The following is a 16,356-nucleotide window of genomic DNA, read 5'->3' on the forward strand; positions in this document are numbered from 1 at the left end:
CATACATTTACAGACACAAATTGTGTGTATATAGCAGTGGTTCTCAAACTTTTTTGACCGCGACCCAAATCTGAGTTTTATGAACACCTCACGACCCACTCTTCAAAAAATTTATTTTTTTCGATATGCATGAAATAGAAAAAGACACAGACAACCAGTTGTAGTACACAGTTCTATGAATCAATGGTTGATTACAAACAAATGATTTATTTGTTTAATGTGATTGATAAACTGATATTTTTCCTTCAAAATATCTTCAATACACGGCTTTATTTTTCATTCGTATTTTATATTGAGTGAAATGTCTGTGATTCGACTTTTAACTGTGCAGTTCGATAACGAGACGGACTGCAATTTCGAGGCCACGTCACCACAGATTTGGAGTCAGGCCTTGTCAAAATGGCTGCAGGCTCACCAAGATCATTGATAGAACTGAATCCCAATTCTAAAGTTTTTTCCTTGTACGAATACTTGTTCATCCTTATACGCTAACTGTTACATCTCCAAGTTCAGTCTCGCATGGTTAACTGGTCCTATTATTTCCCGTGCTATGACGTTACAATCGCCATGTGCGCAACAGTAAAATTGGATGGCTATTGTCTGTATGTGGTACCATAGATAACTTAATTCACTAGATGCGCAACTCGTCTGCAGGTCAAATATTAAAAAAAATCTCTCGGGTGAATTACTACATAGAACAAGATGTAACTTTTAATGTGTAGTTATGTTTGGTTGATGTATTTTTTAAACATTTTTATTTTAACAAATCTAATTTAATTACCACGAACGCGAATATATTGGTTTTGCCTTCCTTCAGACGTTGCACGCTTGAATGAACAAGTACACATTTCGTGTGCATTGGTAAGAACATACACATATTTTGCCCTCTTGTCGATAGTTTTTTGAGCTGCGACGTTTATTTGATAAAAATGTTTTAGTTTTTGGAATTTTCTTAATAATATCATAAAAAAATGGCTATTAACCTTATTTATGTAGCAAGTTTGGACTTTGAATTCGCTGAATTGGACAATTTGCAGTATGTGTACCACATTGCTACATACATGGGTTGCCATTATGGTGTCTGCATTTCTGGCCCCGTAGTCAATAAATCCAACTAAGTGGCCTTCCTAGAATACCAATTTTCTTGACTACATGAGAATAATAAATTAAAAAAACATGAAAAAGTGCATAAATTGCTGCTGTTAACTAACTTTGCATCCACAGAGCATTGACTGCCAATTGGTTGATACCACATGCACCAGAGCCAATATTTTTAACAATCTACCATACAGTGTTTTTAAGGATTGTGTGATGATATGTCAGTTCAAAAAATTATGTGTACAATTGCAACTTATACCTGTACTACTGTAAAGTACGTGATGATGGCAATATAGGAACACCACTGGTTCTGAGATGATTATATGCTGCTGAAGCTCTAGCAAAAAGCTCAATTGCCCAATGAACCACATCAGGGTGGTACCGTCTCCGATTAATGGTCTTTGAAGCATTTTTACCTTGCATTTTTAAAAAATGAGGCTTGCCACTCATTAGTGAGTGTTTTTGACTTTCAACCAAATCCTGCAGATGGGAAATGACACATTACTGTTCCAAAATTAAATGAGAAACATTTGAATCTGCATGCCAAGATATCCTAATGAATTCGGTCATCCACTGTTACCAATTCTTCTTCACTAGTTGCACTGGATTTCATTTGCTGCACTCTGTTGCGTTCCATTTTTTGCCATACTTTGCACACATTTTACACATTACCGGCCCTTTTTCTGTTACTGTGTTTGAATATTAGGTGATCTAGTTTTAAATGTGTTGCCATATCTACTGGCTACATTGCAGTGAGGTGAGCGCATTATGGCTGTGCCTGTCGGGGCGTTCCATGCTTGTATGACATGTTTGTTAATATTCTTGTTTTTTCCTGCTTACTCCCGTACAAAGTTCAAAGTTATCCAACTCCCCTGTCATGTTGCACAAAAAACAATAAAAGCCTAATGGTAAAAACTATCTTGTTTTGAAAGCAGGTGTTATACTTAAAAATGCATTTAAAGTTGATTTCCTCAATGGAGTAATACCCAAGGATAGTGGTTTAACTCACCATCCATAAAATGGAGCCCATTCAACCTCAACATTGCTTGAGAAGCAAAGTCTGCCACAAAAATTTTAACATACAGAAACCCAGATTAATTCATAATAAACATAACTGTACCTTATGTATGCTTTAACAATTTTATTTTTATATTGTTCTACCAAAAGGTATTTGCCTTTTCTATAAAATGACCACTTTTCTAAATGTTGTACAAATTGTTGTTTAAATTGAATTGTTAACTTAAGAAGTGTGTACTAACTTTCAGCTGAGGACCTAATTGTTTAAAAGCTTTCTCAACACTTTTAACGCTGTGGTGTTTAACTTATGAAAGAACCTTTCTGTCAAATGGTGCTTTTCTGCTTGTCTTGGCCACAACAAATGATTTTAGCTGTAATAAACATTTATATGTTCATGGGCAATGTTACCAATTTTGTCCTGTACTGCTGTTTAGGAATTTTTTTGGATGGCAAAGCACCAATTTTTAACTTTTTTCTGCAACCAATAATCAGCAGATCGTTTTTTCAAAGTGATCTTCACATATGAATGCTCTAAAAGAATTACTGTTTGATTTTGACAACAGAAGTGGGTTAAAAGGAAATTAATATTACGTTTCTTTATGAAGCATGTATTATGTCTCTCTAAGTTGGGTCGAGCAATGAGAGCACACATTTTTGTAAATTGCTGTAATGTTTCGTCATATCAGAGTTGCTTTGAAATTCAGGATTGCAAATTTTAAACAAAGATTTTTTGCCATTGGCTGGCACGATGTGGCTAACCTAGCTATTACACAGAAATACAACTAAATCACAAATACGAGAATTTAGTCTTGTCCATGGTATATTTAACATACAAAATCAATCAAACAAAAACGGTTAGTGATCCTTTCAAAAACACACAATAAACTTCTAAAAACGAATAAAATACACGAGATACATGACACTTACGTAACCTGCAAGTTTATTATCACTTCAATTCCAAAGTTATTTGACGTTTAATGCAATAAATTGCGATTTTTTGCCAATATCTTCACTCTTCACCCATTGCCCGCCATTGTAAATAAGCCAATGTGTACTGGTTCATTCAAGCGTGACCTGTCTGAGCGATTTCGCCGAGTTGCCCATCTAGTGAATTAAGTTATCTATGGTGGTACTGACTGGTTCGTTTTACTGTACAACGTGGTCGAAGGAGGTTGACTTTACTACTGCATTAAGTAAATTCGTTTGTGTTTACTTGATGTAGTTCGTTTGGTCAGAATTGAATAACCATGCACAGCGCGACCCATTTTTTGACCCTGCGCGACCCATGTTTGGGTCGCGACCCATACTTTGAGTACCACTGGTATATAGGCATTAGGCTCAATTTTGGCAAGCTCATACGTTTCGGGAATTAGACATAATTATACTGGTATGAACAAACAATGGTTACTTAATTTAAGCCAAGTCTTGTCAGAGCATTTCGTTGCTTCAGCTGTCTTTCAAACCCGCGGGGCGCCTTTAAAGCTCATGGATTCGCAGATTCAACTTTATTGACTCAAGAACCCGTTAAATTTTAGCCCAGTTTTCTACCAATTGTTTTATTATTATAAAATCGGTTTAAAATGAAAAGACTTTTTAAGTGACTGTAGCGGCCGTAATTTACTTAAAAGTCTGTGCAGCCTGGATCTGCACCGACCGCCGCACTAGGGGGTTTCCTAATTTGTCTTGAACGCAACTCTGCCTGATGGTACAAATTTCTTCTTGGTTGCACAACAGCATTGGTTCTCTGTTAAACGAACAGAAACGTGTCACAAATCGGCAACAATACGCACATTCAATATGGCCGATAAACTTACACTTAGGAATATGTCACGTTAAGAAAGTCAATACTTCTTAAATCATACACAAACAGTATTACGACATTTAACTTATACAATTTACACATTCAAATTACGTACCAACTTGTTAGGAGTCCAGGACAGAATTACAGGCACTTTGATGGACTAAGACGTTTCAGTAATTTAATTACTCTTACTTTCATGTTTTTATAGCTGCACAAATACACTATATTGTTAGCACATAAATATCTACAAAAAACTACATTAGATCCACCACAACTGCAACTACTAAAAAGCCTGCTCACAGCACAGAAAGAAACTGTAAAACGTGGCCAGGACAAGATTGCGACACTAATGACATCACACGCATTGTTACGTCTGGAGATTTCTAACCAATCCTGGCAGACGCTTTGTTACGTCATAGTCAATGAAGTCAGGTTATTGACATCGAACTAGAATCAGGGAAAGAAAGCACATACAAGTCATTTCTCGCTGTAACATTCCCGGCCCCGATGTGCGAATCTGTTCGTCACATCCAATCAGGGGCGGCTCGTGCTTGGGTGCTGCGGAGCTGCAGCACCCCCTAGATATTTTTACTTAATGGTCCTACCACAATAATACAGATAACTTTCATTATACTTATTTTTTATTCTTAGGTATAATTTTTATAAGTATAATTTCCGCCTTGATCGGCATTTTTTTCATTTTTTTGAAAAAAAATATGCCATTAATATGTTATCTATGGTGGAACTGCAGCTCCAGTTTCATGACGAATCGTGACGTTTTGCACTTGTGCGCATGCGCACATGGAAAAGCTACATGCTGGGCGAAATAGGCAACAGGGTGCTGCGGCTCGCGCAGCTCCACCAACCACGTAGCGTGTGAACTGGCCTGTAGTTGTGTTGTCTGTTCCGGGTTTGCTGTGCTCCAAAGCCAAACCCGTGTACTGTATTTTTAAGTTCGACAGTGAGTACAGTTACATGATTATTTTTGACGGTTAGTCGTGACTTTTTAAGATGACTGTAAGTGGGCTTCAGTTTTTGCAGTTATCATTGACTTAGAAAGTGTATCTCACACCTTGAAAAAGAAAAAAAAGGTCATCTAACACCCTGAAAAGTCACGATTAACCGTTATAATAAAAACCTGAATAAAAAGCTTAAGAAAAAATGGGATAAAACATCTGCTATTCCAAATATGTCATGCAGAAATAAGCAACAACAAGAAAAACTCAGTTTTAGTTTTGAATGCTAACAAAGATAAAACAGCTTTTGTGACTGTGGAGTTAAATGCCTCACTGAAATTCAGGCAATATTAAATGCAGAACAAACAATTGCAGAAGCAACATGAATTTTGAAACACCTTAGTGAAGACAATTGCAAGTTTTGGTTTCTTAAAACACCATGTGGACAGCATTTGCCACCGTGTGCAATCTTGTGTATTGATATAAATGGACATGAACATTTAAATGGACATTTTAAAGCTTGCAGAGTTTTGCACTTCAAAACAGGGAATTATAAGCTATTTACCACCAAGTATAGCAATTAAGAAAGTTAAAAACAATTAATGGTCTGTACACAAAAATTAAGAAAAGATGTTTAAATAAACAAGTTCTGACACAAATGTAACCTGGTTGTTAAATTTACCAGTTATGATACCAATAAAAAGCTTTATGGCTCGTTTTTTGTGTGGCAATAATCTGTGAAGTGATATAGAATATGTTAAAAACGCTGACTGTGACAATAAGTTACTAAAATGAAACATGGCCATATTAATGACTGAATAGCAAGTGTGTTAGTTAGTGATCATTGTTGCAACCAGTTTTTCTTAGATGTTGTCCAACTGAAATACTTCGACCTTTTTCGACTCATTTATTACTAACTTGTTTGTACGTATTGTTGTTGTGTTTTACCGTATTTACACCCGCTTCGTTTCGAGTCTGTGTCACGTGTGTTTTTGTGCCACATTATTACTGCATGTTATTGAGTTCGGTCCGTCGCTGTGCAAGTAAACAAAATTCCCTAATGATGCCGTCTACTGTTTACACTCGTGTACATTATTGCGTAACAAAAATTACGTCACAATGGAGTTGCTAATTAACATTTGTATTACTTGTTTCTACACAAAACAATGGCTAGAAAACTAGAAATGTGGCTTTTCTATGTATTGCCAATATTTGTTTAATGAAGGCTAAAATTTGGAGCAGCACCCCCTGAAATTTTAGGCACGAGCCGCCACTGCATCCAATAAAAACACAACTCTACAGCGAGCACATAACAAAACACATACACTATGTACAATCGAAAACAACGCGACGCTAGTTTTCGCCCGCCTTGCGAGTCAGGCACAATTTAGCAATTGGCCTTTTTAAAGTCCAATTTTTGGTTTTGACCAGTACGGTGCGTACCGATCCATCCTCTGCAGGGTAGGTATCCACGACTCTCCCCGTCAGCCATCTGCCTCGCGGGACGGAGTTGTCCGCGAGAAGAACTAGATCATCATGCGCTAGATTGCGCTCTGGAACAGTCCCTTTTTGCCGAACTTGTAAAGTCGGCAGGTACTCGTTGACCCATCTAGACCAGAATTGATTGGCCAGGTATTGCACCTGGCGCCAACGACGTCTAACGTAGTTGTCCTTCTTATCGAAAACCCCTGGCGGTAGTGTATGAGAATGCCCCAGCAACACCAGATGATTTGGCGTAAGAGGTTCGTCACTTTCCGTATCCATAGTAACTGGAGTGAGTGGTCGAGAGTTAAGTATCGCTTCCACTTCAACCATAAAGGTGATGAGAGTTTCATCATTTGGCGTTTGTTCAGACATGAGGGCACTCAGTATTTTCCGCACAGACCGAATGAGCCGCTCCCAAACTCCACCCATGTGACTTGCAGTAGGCGGATTGAAAGCCCATTCAATGTCACGCTGCCTGAGACAATCATAAATCTGCGCTTGATTCCAAGCCTTCAACGAGTCGCGCAAAACGCGATTAGCTCCAATAAAGTTGGTCCCGTTGTCGCTGAAGATCTTCTTCGGTTTTCCTCGGCGACCAATGAACCTCCGAAGGGCGTCAATAAAAGAATCCGTTGACAACGAGTGCGCAATTTCAATGTGCACAGCACGAACTGTCAGACACGTAAATATACATCCGTAGCGCTTAACCTCGCTCCTCCCTTGCTTCACCAACAAAGGCCCAAAGTAGTCCACTCCAACGTACGTGAATGGAGGCTCTCCTGGCGTTATTCGCTCACGTGGTAAGTTTGCCATCATCTGTTGGCCGATGGGTGCATTGCGTCGACGACAAAATATACATTGTCCCAACACACGCCTTACTGCAACTCCACCACGAACAACCCAGTACTTCTGTCGTAGCGATGTCCATGTAAGACCCATGCCAGAATGCTGAACGGTATTGTGATGATCCTCGATTATCAGATCTGTCACGTGGTGTTTGTTGGGCAGAATCACCGGATGCTTTAAGTCATATGCCACCGGTGCACGATGCAAGCGACCTCCAACACGTAAAACACCATCAACCAAAATAGGATTCAGCCTCTGCAAAGACCTTCCAGATTTCCTTGATACACGCTTGCTCACAGCATACGTATGCTCGCGCTGTGAAAGTGCACGAATTTCTTCAGTAAACTCCTGCTGCTGAACGTATTTGATCACTGCAAGCTCTGCCTTTTGCAGTTCCGCAACGCTTAACGGATCGTTAACTTGCAACTTCTTTTTCGTTCGAATAAACTCGACAAACCGTAGCAGCCATGCCATAGCCTTCTTCAGTCTTTTCCATGACGAGTATCGATTGATCAACTGATTTATGCAGTCGGATTTCGGAGAAACAAGATGAACTGCGACTTCTTTTCGCTCTTTAAGCACAAACTCCTCGGGTAGAACGTCTGGAATCAAAGGACTTGTAGGCCATTGATCCTCCGACTTGCACAAAAACGGTGGTCCAGCAAACCATCTCTCGCATTTTACCAACGCAGCAACTCTCAAACCCCGCGACGCGTCGTCAGCCGGATTGAGCGCTGTTGGTACATGTTTCCACTGTGAAGCATCAGACCCTTCATCTATCTTCGTCAGCCGATTTGCCACAAAGACAGGAAAACGCTTGGTCGTGTTGTTGATGCATCGCAGTACAGACGTAGAATCTGTCCAGAAAGTTGATTTTTCAATCTTCAGGTCCAACTCCTTTCTGAGAACCTGGTCCATTTTTACAGCAAGTGTAGCTGCTGTCAGCTCAAGTCGCGGAATAGAAACGACTTTCAGTGGGGCTAGTCTAGCTTTTGCCAACAAAAAGGTACAACACACACGTCTATTTACATCTTCCGTCCTCAGGTATGACACGGTACCGTAACCATGCGACGATGCATCGGCAAAATGGTGCAACTCGCATACCTTGATTCTTCCCAATCGGCTTGCCTTCAAACATCTGGGTATTTGAACAGAGGAAAGTTCCGGCAACTCGGAAATCCAATGGCGCCACGCTGTGGCAATATCTTCTGGTACTTCCTCGTCCCATCCAACACCCTGTCTGCACAACTCTTGCAGCAACATTCGCGCCTGCAAGACAACTGGAGCAACAAACCCCAAAGGATCAAAAAGAGAACTCACTACAGACAATATGCCTCGTCTGGTAATCGGCTTTTCCTTTATCTTGACATCAAATTGAAACGTATCGGTACGATAATTCCAGCTCACCCCAAGAACACGTTCCACTTGACCGGTGTCATCTTTTAAAGAAAATGAAGACTTCGCTGAGTCGTTCTTAGGTACATCATCTAAGACTCTTTCGTCGTTGCTCAACCACTTTCTTAAGTGAAAACCTCCACGCTGCAAAAGCGCGCGGATCTCCTGCACCAACTGCTTGGCTTCTTGTAAAGTAGCGACAGACTTTAAACAGTCGTCCACATAAAAATTCTCACTGTAGCAACGGTCTCTTCTGAAAATGCATGACAATTGTCGTCTGCGGTACGCCGCAAACTAAAACTTGCACAACACGGCGACGACGTGGCTCCAAACAAATGGACCAGCATTTGGAAATCTACTGGCTCCCTCGACATGTCTCCGTCCGGCCACCAGACGAATCTCAGACAGTCAATATCCCTAGAATCCACTCGGACTTGGTGGAACATTGCCTCGACGTCTGCAACAATGGCAATAGCCTCTTGCCGGAACCGTAAAAGAACGCCAACCAGGCTATTCATTAGATCAGGACCTTGCAACAGCTGCTTATTCAAGGACGTGTCCCGAAATTTTGCCGCACAGTCAAACACTACTCTGACTTTCGCTGGCTTCTGCGGGTGCAGAACCGGGTGATGTAGAACTTCATCATTTAATGGCGTCGTGAATTTAACGTCACGAAGATGCGACCATTTTTTATCGCACCTATTCGGAACAACAGGTAAATTATCTACCATAATCACATATGGCAGGTCAACAACTCCTGCGCCATCTAGCGGCCTCGCAGATAGACTAACGACAGAACCGTTGTTGTTCTGTGTTGTCCCATTAATTGTTGAAAGCGTAAATTCAATCTTGTCACCTGTCAGGTTAAGCATATCTAGCAGTCGTCTCGAGCCCATCGTCGAGTTTGAACCGGAATCCAGAAAGGCGTACGTTTCAACCTCCTTTCCGTTTTTGCCACTGACCCTTACTGGGACAATATTCATATACACGTTCTGGCCAACCTGAGGTACGGACGACTTGGCCGCACACGAAGTTGAGGTCACCACGGTCTTTGATGGACTTCCACTCCTTGCTGGACCTGGTCTTCGCTCTCTTCGCTGTGAAAGGTTGTCCGACTCTGTTTCAGGTAAATCATGAGGTAATAGCATGTGATGTCTACGCCGACATCCTTCTAGTGAACAAGAACTCTGCAATGTACAATTCCTAGCAATGTGACCTTTAGCAAAACAGTTGTCACAGAGCCTAGCTCTCCGCACTATCCGCAGCCGTTCTCCGAACTGCTTTCCTTTGAACACTTTACATTGCGCTAAAGCGTGAGGCACATTACAAATTGGACACTCGTCACCTGACGGCTTGCTTGTAGATGCTTGCCTTCCGTCGTAACCTGTTGACACGGAAGCAGCATGTGACGAGGCTCTGAACATCCTTGGCGCGGGCTTGGTCGGTTTCGGTGGTCCGCTGTCCTTCTTAGACGTCATCATTCTTCCAAACAGAGTGTTAGCAATCAGCGCTTCATTCTGCACGAACTCGACTAAATGAGAAAACTGCGGTTCGCTTCCACGCAGCTCGATCTCGCCAGCATGTCGTTTCCACCTGTGTTGCATGTTTAGTGGCAAACGTCTAGCAATACTTAGGAGATGTTCAAAGTTATTTATATCAGCAAAATAACCCAAATGAGACAAAGTGACATGACATTCATCCAAGTGACGTGCAAGCTCTTGCAGCCCTTCGCTGTCATCGGCTTTCAAATACGGACCCTGGGTCAGACGTTGAACATAGGACCTGGCTATAATAAACGGACGACCATAATGGTCATGCAAAACTTTCAGAGTCTTGCGGTAGCCATCGTCGTCCATACACGAACAAAACAATATCATTTTTTCGGCTTCACCAGAACAATACTGAATAAGATAGTTTAGTTTGGACTTGTCACTCTGCACACGGCTAGCAATGCATTCATCAAACGTTGTCATAAAACGCGTGTAATGTAACGGGTTGCCATCAAAATGCAGCAACTCGGGCTTGGGCAAATCGAGGCCATCTTTCAATAGTGAAGCAACGTGCATTAAATCACTGACCTGTGGTTTGTGCTCACCACTAAACATATTCGGTGCGTCACCATTAGACACATCTAATGCACTTTCGATCGGTAACGGTTCTTCCGTAGCTGGCGTTTCCAAAGCAGTCTTCGATTTCAATTCTTGCCGCAACGGTGATTTCGGCGTTTCCTTCACATGTTCCTCGATTCGACAAGGTACCGATGTCTTAGAAACGTCATCCAGATTCAGCACGTCGTCCATTCCATTGAACGACTGACGCTCCCAGATATCAGCTTCGACCGCTGCAGCTTGTACTTCGTGGTCCGCTTCCAAAAGCTCAAATTTGTCCAACTCCTCACGCCTGCGACGTTCTGAATCTTCCAGCTCTTCACGCCTGCGACGTTCTGTCTCTTCCAATTCGGCACGTCTGCGACGTTCTGCTTCTTCGACTTGCAACTTCGCTCGTTGTTTTTCCTGGAGCTGATTTTTCTTTAGAACAGCCAGTTCTTTCTTTACGACAGCTTCGGTGCGTTTCGTACTTGAACGGGAACTGGCAATCGATGATCGCACAGTAGCTGGCCTTGGCGCATGCGAATTGTGGCTTCGCTTTGACTTCACAGTAACATTATCGTCGTGATTCTCTTCAATGCCAGACAGCCACTCTTCGATGCGATTTTCGAATTCTTCTTTGCCCTTGCGTAAGCTGCTAAGCTCCTCCTTAGCCTTAGACTTGGCATTATTACGTTTCAAAGCACTGACGTAATCAAAGTGCATTTCGACGTACTCTTCGAAAGTTAAAGAGACTTGCTTCTGCTTCTCCTTCAGGACTTTTACATTCTGTTTATCGATCATCAATTCTTCTGCTTCTCGGTAGAGAGAATTGAGTTTGTCCACTATCGCCTTCAGGGATGTCTTCGTTACAACCATGTTGCAATATTCAAGAAACGTCTTCTATCAAACTTCAGGTCGTCGTGTGTCCCAAAGTTGAGAACTTTAATGTAGCGGCCGTAATTTACTTAAAAATCTGTGCAGCCTGGATCTGCACCGACCGCGGCACTAGGGGGTTTCCTAATTTGTCTTGAACGCAACTCTGCCTGATGGTACAAATTTCTTCTTGGTTACACAACAGCATTGGTTCTCTGTTAAACGAACAGAAACGTGTCACAAATCGGCAACAATACGCACATTCAATATGGCCGATAAACTTACACTTAAGAATATGTCACGTTAAGAAAGTCAATACTTCTTAAATCATACACAAACAGTATTACGACATTTAACTTATACAATTTATACATTCAAATTACGTACCAACTTGTTAGGAGTCCAGGACAGAATTACAGGCACTTCGATGGACTAAGACGTTTCAGCAATTTAATTACTCTTACTTTCATGTTTTTATAGCTGCACAAATACACTATATTGTTAGCACATAAATATCTACAAAAAACTACATTAGATCCACCACAACTGCAACTACTAAAAAGCCTGCTCACAGCACAGAAAGAAACTGTAAAACGTGGCCAGGACAAGATTGCGACACTAATGACATCACACGCATTGTTACGTCTGGAGATTTCTAACCAATCCTGGCAGACGCTTTGTTACGTCATAGTCAATGAAGTCAGGTTACTGACATCGAACTAGAAACAGGGAAAGAAAGCACATACAAGTCATTTCTCGCTGTAACAGTGACTAAGTGTTGTGCGAATGACAAGTAAATGCTTTTAAAAGTTAATGACAAAATATTAATCCTGGTAAACAATACATCAGCAATTTTAAACAGAGCATGTCATTGTTATTTCGATAACAGGGATTGATAAGTTTTAACCAGTAGGTGTGCAATTATTTAAGGAAGGGCAATACCAAGGCAATTTTTCCATTTAGTGTGCTTGCCCTCCAATGGCCGTTTATGCAGCCTATAACAAACAAAGAGCAACCACATTAAACCACAAAATCAATTAGCAGTTTGACACAAGTTTTTTTAGTTTTGGATAATTTGTCTTGTTTTTATACTAGTTGAAAAACAATTGGTGGTAAACATCATTTTATTTGATTCTAGATCACACTTTTCGTGATTGTGTGCTGAATAATATGTTGTTGTTCTCGGTAAACAAGTTATTTTAAACCTTAGTAAGCTAAAATCTTTTTAATTCACAATACAATAATCTTTACAAAAGTTAGCTGCAGACAGTGTACACTGCTTCGATCTATCATCAGTGTAGCTGGTGAAAAGATATCATTCGTACAGGCTATAGTACAGGGGTCGGCAACCCCTGGCACGCGTGCCAAGGTTGGCACGCGAGGTGGTTTTTCATGGCACGCCAACCGATTTGCGTGTTTATGTTTAAGCAACAATTTAACATGTTACACTACTTGTTTATAGTTTTATCATGTCACAGTCGTAAAATTCAGCCTTACATGCACAAAACACGCTGCTTTCCCTTTTATTATTGATATCTGCTGGCACGAACCACTATTATTTAGAAAAACGTTGGCACGCGAGGTCATTAACACATGGAAATAACAAGTAAATTGGCACGCGTCGCCGAAAAGGTTGCCGACCCCTGCTATAGTACATCCGGGTTACAGCACTTTAGTTTGTTGGTCTCTGAGGTTGAAAGCCATACCTTACCACATCTTGTCGGTGCCACTACCCAAAACTGGGCATAAACCAAGATGGAACTGGATTCATTAGCCAAGCACCAAAGGTTCAGCGCAACACTGGCTTTCGCAACAAAATAATTGTTTACTAGACAAAGGGAATTGTTACGTCACATTTGGTAAAGTAGGCTACTTGCTCTAACTCAGTGGTTCTTAAACTGTGGTACGTGGTACGTCAGAACTTTTCAGGTGTTGCGGTCAAGATGCAGTCGTGTCTCGTGTCGTTTACCGTACGCATATTTCCAAAATGTAATCTATTTCGCATATGGGGCTTTTTTACCCAATCACAGGTATCGTTTTCGCCGCAGCTTCGTCAGTCCAAACCAATCAGAGAACACTTTGCCTTTGACCAATCACAGGACACGATGCGTGACAACCATGCAATCAACTTATTTTAAATTTCAAGTTCCGTTTCGCAGGTGTAGCTTGTTTTCATTAGCATTGCTTAGAGTTATGCCAGTTTAAGCATATCTATGTAGTTTTAATGGTAATAGCATTGTTTATAGTAATGCCAGTGTAAGCGTACTATGCGTGTAGTTTTAATAGTAATGGTAATTATATTAAACAAAACTGAACTTTAGTTGTTGTGTAGGCAAAACCATAGACCTTTAAAGTTGCAGCTAAAACTCAAAAAATAGAAGCACAACATTTCGTAGAAGCACTTGCTGGATTGGTTGTAACAAAAGAAAGAACCGAAATGTTTTTTGGAGGAAAAAACTTCAGCAGAAGAATAGTCAAATTGGCTTGGATAGAGTGGACAGTTTTTCTGCAGATGTGAAATCTCTGATACAAGCTGGAATTCCAAGTTGTCTTTGTACCAGCAAAAATTTATCCAAATTTGACCTTAAATTTTTGTCAAAAAATTGGTTTGGTCAACCAATCTGACGACTGGGGGTTGGTCCAAATTTTGACCGTGTATCAAGCCAAATTGGGGACAGCTATGTCAATGAAATTAATTATTTGAGCCCTAATTTATACCGATTTAATTTCCAATAAATGTGTATCAAACATTTTCTAGTCCTAAAAAATTCCAAAATAAAACCAGTGCAATTTAATTCAACAGTCAACAGTCAACACTCATGTTTAAGTCAAACTTAACACCGAGGCAACTTAACAAATGCAATCAAATAGGACCAAGTTGCTTGTCGCAGATAAAGAAGTGCAGTTGCCAACAACCACTCTTATCCAAAGCACACTATTTCAGGATTGAGTGCTGTATCATTGTAGGACATTTATTGTTGCCGCATGGAAGTATGCTTAAGCCTCAGCATTTTCGACTATGTTTGTGTCATTATTAATTTGATCATGAACATATCATATCTCAATAGAATAATCTTCACAAGAGATTGTATATATTTATGTATCATTTCTGAAAAAAAGAACTTCTACATTGCCAAAACTATCAAACTTCGCTAAGGATAGACTACAGAAGAAGTCTGGCTGACCTGACACAAGCATTTCAAAATTTATGTGTAATGTATAATTGGGGTCAAAAAAAGTTATTTCAGATTGACACAGTGCATTCCAGTGTGTCAGATTGACACAGTGCATTCCAAAAATGTTTTAATCTGTATGTATTGTCTCAAAAGATTATGAAAAGTATTGTTACATTTTAAAGATCAGTTAACTTGTGAAACTAATATGTGCAACTTGTTTCATATTGGTGATAAAATGTGATTAATGTTTGATTAATAAAAATTAAATGGTTTTAGATATTTGTGGAAAGAAAAGACAACAAATTAACATTGACTGCTTGCTTATGGTTAAACACTATGCCTGCCTTTTTGAAAGTCATCACTATGCTTGCCATTTTCCAGTTTATTAATTACACATATACGACCACAAGACTTACGAAGGCAGTGCAATTCGAGAGGCTTATACAGAACACTTTTACGGATACACTGCAGAAAATGAAAAATTTGGTGTACTGGGTAAATTGGTAGTGAACAAAAAGTTTTTCATGCCTAAATTTTTTTAATGACAACAAGATCAAGGCAACTAGTAGTTTTGACACCAATATAAACAACACTAGTTTTTGACAAGGATATTAATGTGAGGTTTCCAACATGTTTATACAATTAAACTATACCAAAATCTAAAATAGAATGATGGTATTTCATTTTGTTATTTCCAACTATTGACCACGAAAGCTTTCGTTTACACATTTTAAATATCTTTTACAGAACCTCAGGATATGATACATGTGTTTTGCCCCACCATAACTTAAATGAGTGCTTTTTGGTGCAAAGGCAATTATTGTTCTGTACTTGCCAAAAACAATTTTAGGACAGATTGGAGAGGTCAACAAATCAACTGACACATGGGCCTATATGGTATTAAAAAAACTAAATGCAAAAAATAGCACCCACAAACACTTGGTTACAAGAAAATAACACAGCATTTGAACTGGGTATTTGTATAATCCAAAGGTTGTTAACAACAAAAGATGTCAACTCATTACAGAATTGATAGTACACTGCAAACAATAATGGCTCACTATTCAGCCATAAGGAAACTGTACTGACTCATTTTTCCCTTATCTTTTGACTGGAAATGAGCCGAAACCATTTTTCAGCCAACAAACTTTCAGTGTGAAAGTGGAAACATAACTCATTACAAGCCGATACTGGATTGATATAAGCCATGTTTAAAAAGATTTTTAAAATGGGCCATTCCAAACCATTTTTGGCTTGAATTCAGCCTTTTTATTTTTTGGCTTCATAGCTAGCTAATTTTTTTGCAGTGTAAGATTATACTGCTGATTACTGTAAGCATTTTGGAAGTTTAAGCAGTATGTTGATTTCAGATATTTATGTCATTTAAAATATGGTAAGTGATGGTGATTATAGGTCTCTTTAGCCATACAGCCTTTTAAAAGTAGCTTTAAATATAAAAGACCAGCCCTCAGTGTTGCCATCACATGCAAGCATTGCATTTTAGTAAACATGAACACTTCTATCTTGCTGCTTGCTTTATCCGCGCTGTTGTTTTCACGATGCGATGGTATCTAAAACAAAATTGCATATAGGGGAGATGCGGGACCATTGGGCATGAA

At 39.9% G+C, this 16,356-nt stretch overlaps 1 protein-coding gene across 1 annotated transcript; it reads right to left on the reverse strand.

Annotated features, from left to right (window-relative positions):
• Positions 1 to 6,225: 6,225 nt before the first annotated feature.
• Positions 6,226 to 11,564, reverse strand: LOC145229624 (uncharacterized). The gene is made up of 2 exons (XM_080094966.1): positions 8,932 to 11,564; positions 6,226 to 8,851 (listed from the first exon to the last, which is right to left on the reverse strand). Exons 1-2 carry the CDS (start codon positions 11,562 to 11,564, stop codon positions 6,226 to 6,228), a joined length of 5,259 nt encoding a protein of 1,752 aa, XP_079951092.1.
• Positions 11,565 to 16,356: the final 4,792 nt, after the last annotated feature.

Source organism: Phallusia mammillata, chromosome 5 (assembly GCF_965637545.1).
Source record: "Phallusia mammillata chromosome 5, kaPhaMamm4.hap1.1, whole genome shotgun sequence".
Lineage (NCBI taxonomy): Eukaryota > Metazoa > Chordata > Ascidiacea > Phlebobranchia > Ascidiidae > Phallusia > Phallusia mammillata.